The sequence below is a fragment of the Schistocerca cancellata genome, chromosome 3, assembly GCF_023864275.1.
Source record: "Schistocerca cancellata isolate TAMUIC-IGC-003103 chromosome 3, iqSchCanc2.1, whole genome shotgun sequence".
Lineage (NCBI taxonomy): Eukaryota > Metazoa > Arthropoda > Insecta > Orthoptera > Acrididae > Schistocerca > Schistocerca cancellata.
Window position 1 is genome coordinate 382,433,589 of NC_064628.1, and position 15,373 is coordinate 382,448,961.

A 15,373-nucleotide genomic window follows, 5' to 3' on the forward strand; every position below is an offset into this window, starting at 1 on the left:
CCTGTCCAAACTATTTATTGTCCATGTTTCACTTCCATACATGGCTACACTTCATACAAATACTTTCAGAAATGACTTTCTGACTCTTAAATCTATACTCGATATTAACAAAATTCTCTTCTTCAGAAACGCTTTCCTTGCCATTGCCAGTCCACATTTTATATCTTCTCTAATTCGACCATCATCAGTTATTTTGCTCCGCAAATAGCAAAACTCCTTTACTACTTTAAGTGTCTCATTTCCTAATCTAATTCCCTCAGAATCACCCGACTTAATTCGACTACATTCCATTATCCTCGTTTTGCTTTTGTTGATGTTCATCTTATACCCTCCTTTCAAGACACTGTCCATTCCGTTCAACTGCTCAACTCTTTTGCTTTCTCTCACAGAATTACAATGTCATCGGCGAACCTCAAAGTTTTTATTTCTTCTCCATGGATTTTAATACCTACTCCGAATTTTTCTTTTGTTTCCTTTACTACTTGCTCAATATACAGAATGAATAACATCGGAGACAGGTTACAACCCTGTCTCACTCCCTTCACAACCACTGCTTCCCTTTCATGTCCCTCGACTCTTATAACTGCCATCTGGTTTCTGTACAAATTGTAAATAGCCTTTCGCTCCCTGTATTTTACCCCTGCCACCTATAGAACCTGAAAGAGAGTATTCCAAGTCAACAGTGTCAAAAGCTTTTTCTAAGTCTACAAATGCTAGAAATGTAGGTTTGCCTTTCCTTAATCTATTTTCTGACATAAGTCGTAGAGTCAGTATTTCCTCACGTTTCCCAACATTTCTACGGAATCCAAACTGATCTTCCCCGACGTCGGCTTCTACCAGTTTTTCCATTCGTCTGTAAAGAATTCGAGTTAGTATTTTGCAGCTGTGACTTATTAAACTGATAGTTCGGTAATTACACATTTGTCAACACCTGCTTTCTTTGGGATTGGAATTATTATATTCTTCTTGAAATCTGAGGGTACTTCGCCTGTCTCATACATCTTGCTCACCAGATGGTAGAGTTTTGTCAGGACTGGCTCTCCCAAGGCCGTCAGTAGTTCTAATTCAATGTTGTCTACTCCCGGGGCCTTGTTTCGGCTCAGGTCTTTCAGTGCTCTGTCAACCTCTTCACGCAGTATTGTATCTCCCACTTCATCTTCATCTACATCCTCTTCCATTTCCATAATATTGTCCTCAAGTACATCGCCCTTGTATAGACCCTCTATATACTCCTTGCACCTTTCTGCTTTCCCTTCTTTGGTTAGGACTGGGTTTCCATCTGAGCTCTTGATATTCATACAAGTGGTTCTCTTTTCTTCAAAGGTCTCTTTAATTTTCCTGTAGGCAGTATCTATCTCACCCCTAGAGAGATAAGCCTCTACATCCTTACATTTGTCCTCTATCCATCCCTGCTTAGCCATTTTCCACTTCCCGTCGATCTCATTTTTGAGACTTTTGTATTCCTTTTTGTCTGCTCCATTTACTGCGTTTTTATGTTTCCTCCTTTCATCAATTAAATTCAATATTTCTTCTGTTACCCAAGGATTTCAACTAGCCCTCATCTTTTTACCTACTTCATACTCTGCTGCCTTCACTACTTCATCCCTCAGAGCTACCCATTCTTCCTTTACTGTACTTCTTTCCCCCACTGCCGTCAATTGTACCCTTATGCTCTCCCTGAAACTCTGTACAACCTCTGGTTTAGTCAGTTTATCCCGGTCCCATCTCCTTAAATTCCCACCTTTTTGCTGTTTCTTCCATTTTAATCTGCAGTTCATAAGCAATAGATTGTGGTCAGAGTCCACATCTGCCCTTGGAAATGTCTTACAAATTAAAACCTGGTTCCTAAATCTCTGTCTTACCATTATATAATCTATCTGATACCTTCTAGTATCTCCAGGATTCTTGCATGTATACAATCTTCTTTTATGATTCTTGAACCAAGTGTTAGCTATGATTAAGTTATGCTCTGTGCAAAATTCTAACAGACGGCTTCCTCTTTCATTTCTTACCTCCAATCCATATTCACCTACTATGTTTCCTTCTCTCCCTTTTCCTACATTCGAATTCCAGTCACCCATGACTATTAAATTTTCGTCTCCCTTCACTATCTGAATAATTTCTTTTATTTCATCATGCATTTCATCAATTTCTTCATCATCTGCAGAGCCAGTTGGCATATAAACTTGTACCACTGTAGTAGGTATGGGCTTCGTGTCTACCTTGTCCACAATAATGCGTTCACTATGCTGTTTGTAGTAGCTTACCCGCATTCTATTTTTTTGTTCATTATTATACCTATTCATGCATTACCCCTATTTGATTTTGTATTTATAACCCTATATTCACCTGACCAAAAGTCTTGTTTCTCCTTCCACCGAACTTCACTGATTCCTACTTTATCTAACTTTAACCTATCCATTTCCCTTTTTAAATTTTCTAACCTACCTGCCCGATTAAGGGATCTGACATTCCACGCTCCGATCCGTAGAACGCCAGTTTTCTTTCTCCTGATAACAACGTACTTTTGAGTAGTCCCCGCCCGGAGATCCGAATGGGGGACTATTTTACCTCCGGAATATTTTACCCAAGAGGACGCCATCATCATTTAACCATACAGTAAAGCTGCATGCCCTCGGGAAAAATTAGGGCTGTAGTTTCCCCTTGCTTTCAGCCGTTCGCAGTACCAGCACAGCAAGGCCGTTTTGGTTATTGTTACAAGGCAGATCAGTCAATCATCCAGAATGTTGCCCCTGCAACTACTAAAAAGGCTGGTGCCCCTCTTCAGGAACCACACGTTTGTCTGGCCTCTCAACAGATACCCCTCCGTTGTGGTTGCACCTACGGTACGGCCATCTGTATCGTTGAGGCACGCAGGCCTCCCCACCAGCGGGAAGGTCCATGGTTCATGGGATCCTGCTGCATATCGACGTTAACGATATGGGCCTGTGCCGGCTGGAATGGCCGAGCGGTTCTAGGCGCTACGGTGTGGAACCGCGAGACCGCTACGGTCGCATGTTCGAATCCTGCCTCGGGCATGGATGTGTGTGACGCCCTTAGGTTAGTTAGGTTTTTCTAAGTTCTAGGGAACTGATGACCTCAGAAGTTAAGTCCCATAGTGCTCAGAGCCATTTGAACCATTTTTGATATGGGCCTGTAATTTAATGGGTTACTCCTACTACCTTTTTTGAATATTATTGTGACCTGTGCAACTTTCCAGTCTTTGGGTACGGATCTTTCGTCGAGCGAACGGTTGTATCTAACTGGTATACAGACTGGACCAGAAGACTTGCTTTTATTAAGTGATTTGAGTTGCTTCACTACTCCGAGGATATTTACTTCTACGTTACTCATGTTGGCAGCTGTTCTCGATTCGAATTCCATTTTTTTGTGTTCTATGCCCGCAGCTGGCGACACGCTCCATCGAGCCGTCCTTCGGGCTGCTGTTCGGCGACGAGCTGCGGGAGCTGGGCGTCGAGACGACGGGCGCCTCCGTCATCATGAGCGCCTACGACGCCACCATCAACTTCTCCGGTGAGTACCCCCCGCTGCTCGCGCTTCGCTATCTGGAACAACTCGCGAGGTGGTCGAACTGTGCGTACTGCCCGCGACAAGCCAGCTTCGTTTATCTACAGTGAAGCTCAAAAGAAACTGATATAGGCAAGCGTATTCAAATACAGAGATACGTAAGCAAGCATAATACGGCGCTGCGGTTGGCAGCGCCTCTATAAGATAACAAATGTCTGGCGCAGTTGTTAGATCGGTTACTGCTGCTACAATGGCAGGTTATCGAGATCTAAGGTAGTCTGAACGTGGTGTCATAGTCGTCGCACGAGCGATGGGACACAGCACCTCCGAGGTAGCGATGAGGTGGGAATTTTCCCGTACGACAGTTTCACGAGTAAAATTTTTTTGTTTATTTATAGACACAATAACATGTTTATGACACAGTCATAACTGGTTTCGCCCATACAATGACCATCTTTAGATGCTAAAGGTGTTGTCAACCAATGAACCTGTGTTCAGTGTATGCTGGTGGAGGCAGCATCTGAAGACAGTCATTGTATGGCCAAAACCGGTTACGACTGTGTCATAAACATGTGATTGTGTATATAAATAAACAAAAAAAATTTACAAGAGAATCAATCACGCACTCCATAGACAAAATGTCGTTTTTTTCCTGTTTCAGGAGTGTACCGTGAATATCATAAATCCGTTAAAACATCAAATCTCCGACATCACAACGGCCAGAAAAAAATCCTGCAAGAACGGAACCAACGACGACTGGAGAGAATCGTTCAACGTGACAGGAGTTCAACCCTTCCGCAAATTGCTGCAGATTTCAATACTGGGCCATCAACGAGTGTCAGAGTGCGAAACATTCAGCGAAACATCATCGATGTGGGCTTTCGGAGCCGAAGGCCCACTCGTATACCCTTGATGACTGCACGACACAAAGTTTTACGTCTCACCTGGGCCCGTCAACTCCGACATTGGATTGTTGATGACTGGAAACATGTTGCCTCGTCGGACGAGTCTCATTTCAAGTGTATCGAGCGGACGGACGTGTACGGGTATGGAGACAACCTCATGAATCCATGGACCCTGCATATCAGCAGGTGACCGTTCAAGCTGGTGGAGGCTCTGTAAAGGTGTGGTGCGTGTGCATTTGGGGTGATATGGCACCCCTGATACGTCTAGATACGACACTGGCAGGGGAAACGTACGTAAGCATCCTGTCTGATCACCTGCATCCATTCGTGTCCATTGTGTATTCCGACGGACTTGGGCAATTCCAGCAGGGCAATGCGACACTCCACACTTCCAGAATCAGTACAGAGTGGCTCCAGAAACACTCTAAACACTTCCGCTGGCCACCGAAGTCCCCGGAGATGGACGTTATTGATCATATCTGGGATGCCTCACAATGTGCTGTTCAGAAGAGATCTCCAACCCGTCGTACTCTTACTGATTTACGGACAGCACTGCAGGATTCATGGTGTCAATTCCCTCCAGTACTACATCAGACATTAGTCGAGTCCATGCCACGTCGCGTTACGTCACTTCTGCGTGCTCGCGGGTACTCTACACGATATTAGGGAAGTGCGCCAGTGTCTTCGGCTCCTCAGTGTGGATCTGGCGAGAGCGTGCCTTTGTGCCGTACGACGTGATCGTCTGTCAGTCAGGAAGCATTTAATTAATTACTTATCTTCGTATCTAGTGTTGTATGTAGGTTTGAAATGCTTTTCTTCCGTTACCTCAGGACTAGTGTGTACAAAAATAATGACCTAAAATATATTCATTGCAGGGATATGGAATCTACATCTACATGGATACTCCGCAAGTCACCGTAAGGTGCATGGGGGAGGGTACCCTGTTCCCCTACTTCTCATTTCCCCTCCTGTTCCACTCACAAAAATAGAGCGAGGGAAAAACGACACTGTCTGTGCGCCTCTTTATAAGCCCTAATTTCTCGTATTTTATCTTCATGGTCCTTATCCGCAATGTATGTTGGCGGCACTAGAATTGTTTGGTTGTCAGCATCAAATGCCGGTTCTCTAAATTATGTCTATAGTGTTACTTGAAAACAATGTCACTTTCCCTCCAGAGATTTCCATCTCAGTTCCCAAAGCATCTCCGTAACACTTATGTGTTGTTCGAACCTACCTGTAACAAACCTACCAGCCTGCCTACGAATTGCTTCAATGTCTTTCTTCAATCCAACCTGGTATGGATCCCAAACACTCGATCAGTACTCAAGAACAGGTCGCACCAGCGTCCTATATGCAATCTCCTTTACAGGTAAACCATTCCTTCCTAAAATTCTCTCAATAAACCGAAGTCGTCCATTCGCCTTCGCTATGACAGTTTTCAAATGAACATTCCACCTCATATCGTTTTGCAACGTTACGCTCATGTATTTAAACAACTTGATTGTGTCAAGCAGGACTTAATACTGTATCCGAACATTACAGGTTTTATCTTCCACTTATCCACATCAACTTATATTTTTCCACACTTACGGTCATCTGGCATTTAGGGCTAGGTACTGTTCATCCCTTTTTTTGCCTTTATTGAATTTCGATTCCTCCCGAAGGGGACGGGCTGGCAGCAGCTTAGTACGCTGTTCTTCAGCCTACAGTATTTTTCAAACACAAGAAGATAAGAAATAATAAAAGCAGGCGATGAAATGGTGACTTAAATTGTAAAACGGGGGAAAATTGTGGAAAGTTGAAACATAAAACAAAGGGTGGGAAATGTTAATAAAATACACAGGAAGCAGACAGGTAAAATAGTAGACAGACAATTAAAAAACATGGCGACAGTCTGGTTTCTGTTCGCAAGAGACATAAAAATCACACCCAGCTACAATATGATGTCCGTTCGCAACACTTTGGAGAAGGTGCACAACACTTAACAATCACAGGAAACACTTCACTAAAAAGTCGGCACGAAGATGACACACCACAGCCAAAGGCAGGTTGTGGGCGCAGGGGGAGGGGGGGGGGGGGGGGGCTGGACAGATGAGTGGGAAAAAAGGGGCGAGGAGAGGAAAAACGAAAGGGGGAGGACCGTTGGCGGGATAGTACTCATAACAAGCGGGGGGGGGGGGGGGGGAGGGCAGGGCAGACGCGAGAGGGGATAGGGAAAGGCAGAGAAGCGAAATGCAAAACGACTCAGGGGAAATAAGTGTGGCAGAGAGGGGGGAAGAAAAACAGGATGGAAGGGTGGGCAGAGAGGGAGCCCAGGAAAAGGACAGAGGAAGGGAGCAGGAGGTGAGGATCAGAGTTGATAGGAGTGATAAATGGAGGGAGAGAGGACATCATCCGGGGGGGGGGGGGGGAGTCGACGGAAACCAACTTGGGAAAGGAGTTGAAGGGTGGAGACATGGAGGGTAGGGGGGACATAACAGTGAAGGCACGGCAGAGGGCGGGGTTTGGAGAGGAGAGGAGCAACCAGTGGATGGGTGGGATCAAGGTTGTGGGAGGTGTAGAGTATGCGGATATGTTCGAGGAATAGCAGCAGATGGGGGAAAGGAATGAGGTCATAGAGGCTCCACGTGCAGAACAGGAGGCATATACAGAAGGCGAGGCAGAGTGCATGACGCTCGAGGATCTGGAGGGACTTATAGAATTTGGAGGGGTACTATTCATCAAACCAAATGAAAATTTTGTCTGATTTTGTGGTCTTTTATCTTCTCACAGTCACTCAACATTAACACCTTACCGTGCACCATGGCATCATTGGAAAACAATCGCAGACTGCTGCCCCCCCCCCCCAACCCCCCTCCCCACCCACATCCCATCCCAGTCCCCCAAATCATTTATGTGTTTAGAGAACACCAGCGATCCTATCACTCTTCCCTGCGGAATTCCTGACGATACCCTTGTGTCTGACGAACGCTCGCTTCCTTCTGATCGAAAGTGCCGGGAAACCGCCGTGTAAAGCGAAATTGACCACTAGGTGTCACGAGAAGCGGACCTGCGAGTATGAAATGAGGCAGCGGGTATTAAACTTCTTGGCAGATTGAAACCGTGTGCCGGACCGAGACTCGAACTCGGGACCTTTGCCTTTCGCGAGCATTCTGGAAACATCCCCCAGGCTGTGGCTAAGCCATGTCTCCGCAATATCCTTTCTTTAAGGAGTGCTAGTTCTGCAAGGTTCGCAGGAGAGCTTCTGTTAAGTTTGGAAGGTAGGAGACGAGGTACTGGGAGAAGTAAAGCTGTGAGGACATGACGTGAGTCGTGCTTGGGTAGCTCAGTTGGTAGAGCACTTGCCCGCGAAGGCAAAAGTCCCGAGTTCGAGTCTCGGTCCGGCACACAGTTTTAATCTGCCAGGAAGTTTCATATCAGCGCACATTCCGCTGCAGAGTGAAAATCTCATTCAGGCAGCGGGTATTGTCAGTAGAGACGCAGCAAGAGCAGAATGGGTCGGTCAACAGAGTTCCGTGGCTTCGAACGCTGACTACTCGCTGGATGTCGCCTGACTAACAGACCCATAAGGCACACATAAACCCTTCTAAAGCTGCCCTAGTCGACTGTCGGTGATGTGATTATGAAGTGGAGCCGCAGCCAAACCAACAACGGGCAGACGTCACGTACACACGGACAGGCGGCTGCAAAAAGTAGCATGAAATTAGCGGAAGGAATCACCCATGAATTCCAAACTGCTATCAGCTGTTTAGCTACCACAATGACCGTGCATAAGGAGTTAAAAACAACGGAGTGCAATAGTCGAGGGTTGTCACAAGCCACAGGTTTCTGTAGTCAATGTAAAGAGTGGCTCCAGGTGGCGTAAAGAGCGACGTCAGTGCACAGTGGACGTCTGCCCAGAGTCCTGACTAGTCAGAATGTCGGCTTCGCCCCAGAGACACGTCACTACGTTCTCTCGTTTCGGCTGCTGAGGAGGAATGGGCTGCCATTCCTCCACGGACATTCAGACGCCTCACTGAAAGTGTACCCAGCTGAGTTCAAGGCGAAGCCTTGACACACCTGACATTAATGTCCACTAATAGGTGTTCCCATACAAGTGATCTGGTAGTTGGTGACGAGTCTTCTGGGCTGTATAGCCGTGCTCGAAGGAACTCCTCCGTTCCTGACAGCCGGCAAGACTCTGTGTCGCTTGGAGCAATTCCGAAGATGTCCAGCGCAGTCTGGACAAAACATAACTAACCGAAAACTTTCTCGGACCACAGCGATGCAGCCCGGAAGATTCATCAGCAACTACGACATCCGGTAGTGAAAGCTTTCACTGTGTGATCTGATAGTGTTTGTTATATCGGCAGTGGTCCACAAACGCCTTATCCGTACATCAGGTTCCATTTTCTTCAGCTCTATTGTACATCAAGCATGGCAAGCAGACATTAACAACGTACCAGCTTATCACATACACGAAATGTTTCAAATGCCTCTTACCGTGTGTTTTCGGGTGTTCAGACGTCTAATTGATTCCATTTAACCTAATACTTTTTGAGACTGAGAAGCTTATGTCCACGAATCAGCGAAGTTTCATAAAGCATCGCTCGTGCGAAACTCAGCTTGCCGTTTTCATTCAGGATACACCGCGAACTATGGATGAAGGACAATGGATGAAGGGCAACAGGCAGATTCCATGTTTCTAGATCTCTGGAAAGCATTTGGCACGGTGCCCTATAGTAGGTTGTTGAGGAAGGTACGAACGTATCGAAAAAGTACACAGATATGTGATTGGTTCGAAGACTTCTTAAGTAAAGAACCCAGTATGTTGTCCTCGACGGCTAGTGCTCGTCAGAGACAGAAGTATCGTCAGGAGGGGCCAGGGAAGTGTGATACGACCGATCTTGTTTCTTGTTCTCTGTATATATAAATGATTTGGCGGACAGCATAGGCACCAGTCTGGGATTGTTTGCTGATTACGCCGTAGTGTCCAGTAAGGCATCGAAGTTGAGTGGCTGTAGGAAGATAGAAGGCGACTTAGACAAAATTTCCAGTCGGTGTGATGAATGGCACCTGGCTCTAAATGTGGAAAAAGTCAAGTTGATGCGGATGAGTAGGAAGATCAAACCTGTAATTACTAGTGTAATTGATAGTGTCCTGTTCGACACAGTCAAGTCGTTTAAATATCTGGGCGTAACGTGGCAAAGCGATGTGAAATGGAACGAGCGTGTGAGAACTGTGGTATGGAAGGCGAATGGTAGACTTCGGGTTATTGGGAGAATTTTAGGAAACAGTGGTTCACCTGTAAAGGAGGCCGGATGTAGGACGCTGGTACGACCTGTTCTTGAGTGCTGCTCGAGTGTTTGGGATCCGTACCAGGTCGGATTGAAGGAGGACATCGAAGGAATTCAGAAGCAGGCTGCCAGATTTTTTTCCGGTAGATTCGAAGAAGACGTAAGTGTTACGGAGATGCTTCGGGAACTCAAATAGGAACCCCTGCAAGGGAGGAGAAGTTCTTTCCGAAAAACATTATTGAGAAAATTTAGAGAATCGACATCTGACGGTGACTGCCGGACGATTCTGTTGCCTCCAAGATACATTGCGCGTAAGGACCTCGAACGTAAGTTACCAAAAATTAGGTCTCATACGGAAGCACGTAGATAGTCATTTTTCCCTCGCTGTGTTTGCGAATGGAACAGGAAAAGAAGTGACTAGTAGTGGAACAGGATACCCTCCACTGCGCACCGTGCGGTGACTTGAAGAGTATCTATGTAGATGTTGATGTTGATGTGTATGTAGACGACAGAATCAGCCCTATATGCAGACGCTGTAATCTGTGTTATTATGCGTACTGGCTGCTGGACTCCAACCAGACTCTGAAATATTGTTTGCGTCGAGCCCTTATTTATAGTCGAGTTCAGAGCCAGCAGTGTTATTCCGCGAAACGCACATCCTCTCAGCGTTTCCCGGCCCTGGTGGTTGAGGCAGCCGGCGACATGTGAATAAACTGAACGCCGTTCCCCAAGCATTGTTTAAATTGATATCTCTGTCCTGCTTTATTAGGTTCTCCGAGACAGGCTCCTTAAGTAAGCTGCCCCAGAAACGTAGCGTCTACGCCGTTTAACATTATGCGTACCTAGGCGAGCTAACAGCCCGCCTAGAATTTCTATGAGATTTTGGAACACATATTCTGTTCGAACATTATGAATTACTTCGAAGAAAACGGTCTATTGACACACAGTCAACATGGTTTTAGGAAACATCGTTCTTGTGAAACACGACTAGCTCTTTATTCGCATGAAACGTTGCGTGCTATTGACGAGGTATTTCAGACTGATTCGGTATTTCTGGATTTCCAGAAGGCTTTTGACACTGTATCACACAAGCAGTTTGTTGTGAAATTGCGTGCTGATGGAATATCGTCTCAGTCATGTGACTGTATTTGTGACTTCCTGTCCGGAACCGCGGGACTGCTACGGTCGCAGGTTCGAATCCTGCCTCGGGCATGGGTGTGTGTGATGTCCTTAGGTTAGTTAGGTTTAAGTAGTTCTAAGTTCTAGGGGACTTATGACCTAAGATGTTGAGTCCCATAGTGCTCAGAGCCATTTGAACCATTTTTGTGATTTCCTGTCATAGAGGTCACAGTTCGTAGTGATTGCCGTAAAGTCATCAAGTAAAACAGAAGTGATTTCAGGCGTTCCCCAAGGCAGTGTTGTAGGCCCTTTGCTGTTCCTTATCTATATAAACGATTTGGGAGACAATCTGAGTAGCCGTCTTACGTTATTTGAAGATGACGCTGTCGTTTATCTACTAATAAAGTCATTAGAAGATCAAAAGAAATTGCAAAGCGATTTAGAAAAGATACCTGAATGGTGCGAAGATTGCCACTTGACCCTAAATAACGAAAAGTGTGAGGTCATCCACATGACTGATAAAAGGAATCCGTTAAACTTCGGTTACACGATAAATCAGTCAAATCTATAGGCTGTAAATTCATCTAAATACTTAGGAATTACAATTACGAACAACTTAAATTGGAAGGAACACATAGAAAATGTTGTGGGGAAGGCTAACCAAAGACTGCGTTTTATTGGCAGGACATTTAGAAAATGTAACAGATGGACTAAGGAGACTGCCTCCACTGCGCTTGTCCGTCCTCTTTTAGAATACTGCTGCGCCGTGTGGGATCCTTGTCAGACAGGATTGACGGAGTACGTCAAGAAAGTTCAAAGAAGGGCATCACGTTTTGTATTATAGCGAAATTTGATAGAGAGTGTTACTAAAATGATACAGGGTTTGGGGTGAACATCATTAAAACACAGGCGTTTTTTGTTGCAACGGAACCTTCCCACGAAATTACAATCACCAACTTTCTCCTCCGTATGCGAAAATATTTTGTTGACACCAACCTACATGGGGAGAAACGAGCACCACAATAAAATAACGGAAATCAGAGCTGGTACGGAATGATATAGATGTTCATTCTTTCCGCGCGCTATGCGAGATTGCAATAATAGAGAATTGTGAAGATGGTTCGATGAACCCTCGGTAGGTAGGGCAGAGATGTAGAGGTAGATAAGGTGAATTTGATGCATTGTGGAACGCTAGCGGGCCCAGGGTAGAGACAGACAGCGCATCGCCTGACACGTGTCAATCCCAGAGCTGGGAATTCGGACACTTGCTGCTCGTATTGCTTTTGCGCAGAATATGCTCCAGCAAATGGCGGAGTGTCAGACAAGTTACAGGTCTTTGTGATTCGACAATAGCCCACATCAAATATTAAAATGCAAATTGAATACATTTGCGGCCCGTAGCTCGTGGTCGTGCGGTAGCGTTCTCGCTTCCCGCGCCCGGGTTCCCGGGTTCGATTCCCGGCGGGGTTAGGGATTTTCTCTGCCTCGTGATGGCTGGGTGTTGTGTGATGTCCTTAGGTTAGTTAGGTTTAAGTAGTTCTAAGTTCTAGGGGACTGATGACCATAGATGTTAAGTCCCATAGTGCTCAGAGCCATTTGACCCATTTTTGAATACATTTGCGATCTCAGAAAACTGAGGTGCATTCAATGACACAGCAACGTCTCAATATCTTTAAAACTATTGAAGTTAATATCTCATAGCGAATAATCAGTTTCACAAAGGAACCTGTGAATTAACAACTTTTAATCGCTTCAACCGATTTCAACAAACGAAATCTGAGACGATACTATTGCACTGTAGCTGTCATCCCTGAAAGCTACTTATCTGCATCTATTTTATTTATTAATGTACATCTTTTTTATTCTGCAAATGTTTGTCACAACATCGTATTCTCCACGGAACATCAGTACCTCACCGAACATCAGTACCTCGCGCACTGTTATACTTGTGTTTTTATTTAATGAACAGTTTACTGTTTACTGTTTTTCCAGTAACTTTATTTAAATGCTGACTGCAACTTCTATTAAAAAAACTGTACTAATTTAAAAATTGTCAGTGGCCTGCGGTAGCGGACTCCACAATTGAAAAAGTGCCACAAGAAGCTTTTGTCAAGTAGGCATAAATAATTGTTTAAGCAATTTTTAGCGTCTGTCTGATTGTTATCTAACGTAAGCGCTCTTATGCAAGAATTCTGGCTTATTTATTAATGAAAAAACTTTTATGTACAAGTATTTGTGAATAATCTCAGTGTAACGGAATGTTTATGGTATTACTTTACTTATACACTCCTGGAAATGGAAAATAGAACACATTGACACCGGTGTGTCAGACCCACCATACTTGCTCCGGACACTGCGAGAGGGCTGTACAAGCAATGATCACACGCACGGCACAGCGGACACACCAGGAACCGCGGTGTTGGCCGTCGAATGGCGCTAGCTGCGCAGCATTTGTGCACCGCCGCCGTCAGTGTCAGCCAGTTTGCCGTGGCATACGGAGCTCCATCGCAGTCTTTAACACTGGTAGCATGCCGCGACAGCGTGGACGTGAACCGTATGTGCAGTTGACGGACTTTGAGCGAGGGCGTATAGTGGGCATGCGGGAGGCCGGGTGGACGTACCGCCGAATTGCTCAACACGTGGGGCGTGAGGTCTCCACAGTACATCGATGTTGTCGCCAGTGGTCGGCGGAAGGTGCACGTGCCCGTCGACCTGGGACCGGACCGCAGCGACGCACGGATGCACGCCAAGACCGTAGGATCCTACGCAGTTCCGTAGGGGACCGCACCGCCACTTCCCAGCAAATTAGGGACACTGTTGCTCCTGGGGTATCGGCGAGGACCATTCGCAACCGTCTCCATGAAGCTGGGCTACGGTCCCGCACACCGTTAGGCCGTCTTCCGCTCACGCCCCAACATCGTGCAGCCCGCCTCCAGTGGTGTCGCGACAGGCGTGAATGGAGGGACGAATGGAGACGTGTCGTCTTCAGCGATGAGAGTCGCTTCTGCCTTGGTGCCAAAGATGGTCGTATGCGTGTTTGGCGCCGTGCAGGTGAGCGCCACAATCAGGACTGCATACGACCGAGGCACACAGGGCCAACACCCGGCATCATGGTGTGGGGAGCGATCTCCTACACTGGCCGTACACCACTGGTGATCGTCGAGGGGACACTGAATAGTGCACGGTACATCCAAACCGTCATCGAACCCATCGTTCTACCATTCCTAGACCGGCAAGGGAACTTGCTGTTCCAACAGGACAATGCACGTCCGCATGTATCCCGTGCCACCCAACGTGCTCTAGAAGGTGTAAGTCAACTACCCTGGCCAGCAAGATCTCCGGATCTGTCCCCCATTGAGCATGTTTGGGACTGGATGAAGCGTCGTCTCACGCGGTCTGCACGTCCAGCACGAACGCTGGTCCAACTGAGGCGCCAGGTGGAAATGGCATGGCAAGCCGTTCCAAAGGACTACATCCAGCATCTCTACGATCGTCTCCATGGGAGAATAGCAGCCTGCATTGCTGCGAAAGGTGGATATACACTGTACTAGTGCCGACATTGTGCATGCTCTGTTGCCTGTGTCTATGTACCTGTGGTTCTGTCAGTGTGATCATGTGATGTATCTGACCCCAGGAATGTGTCAATAAAGTTTCCCCTTCCTGGGACAATGAATTCACGGTGTTCTTATTTCAATTTCCAGGAGTGTATATTGTTGTAATATATTAGTTTAGTCCGGGAAGCGGTCAACATGAATCAAATCCTGTCTGTCGAGCTTATTTTCGGTGGGGATGGCCTTCAGCCAATGAAAGAGCTGATGGTAGCGGACCACTATGGGAGTTAAGTGGAGACCCGGGCTTTTGAGTGAAAAGCTCAAGGCAGCGATTCTTGACACTTCTACGCGAGTCCTTCGAGGAGGCAGACCTTCCTAGGTTATTGTTTCATGGTGGTGAATGGCGGCCACAATATCCAACTTTTGAAGGGGCTTTATATTTGGAGAGGTCTGAATGTGCCCCAGAGTAGGACTAACTTTTGCCGCTTGATTTACAGAGCTGAGAATAGGCAGAGTACAACTCACTATTCTTTGTATCGCGTGTGTTAATTTGTGAATAATCTCGCTGAAGTCTGAACTATTTTGAGCTGGGTAAGTTTTCGCGTATTGTGATCGAGAAATGGACTTACTTTTCACGAGTCTTTCATTACTATCTAGTTTGAGGATGTTGGTACGATTCTAGAAACGCTCTCAACGTAACTTTACTGCTTTTGATAAGGGTATTTTCTTTCTAAATTTTAACTGTACATCGTACGGCCACTTCTCGTTTTTTGGAGATGTCCTTTATTGAATAAAATTTATTCAACATAATTTTTGTTCAAAAAATGGTTCAAATGGCTCTGAGCACTATGGGACTTAACTTCTGAGGTCATCAGTCCCCTAGAACTTAGAACTACGTAAACCTAACTAACCTAAGGACATCACACACATCCATGCCCGAGGCAGGATTCGAACCTGCGACCGTAATTTTCGCGCGGTTCCAGACTGTAGCGCC

The 15,373-nt window shown here is 46.0% G+C and overlaps 1 protein-coding gene across 1 annotated transcript in view; it reads left to right on the plus strand.

Moving 5' to 3' along the window:
- The window catches only part of LOC126176721 (uncharacterized), a 622,696-nt gene that overhangs the window by 431,220 nt on the left and 176,103 nt on the right, over positions 1-15,373 (plus strand). Inside the window, exon 3 of the mRNA XM_049923889.1 lies at positions 3,408-3,534. Within this exon, the coding sequence (XP_049779846.1) occupies positions 3,408-3,534 (127 nt within the window). The remainder of the gene's footprint in view (positions 1-3,407; positions 3,535-15,373) is intronic.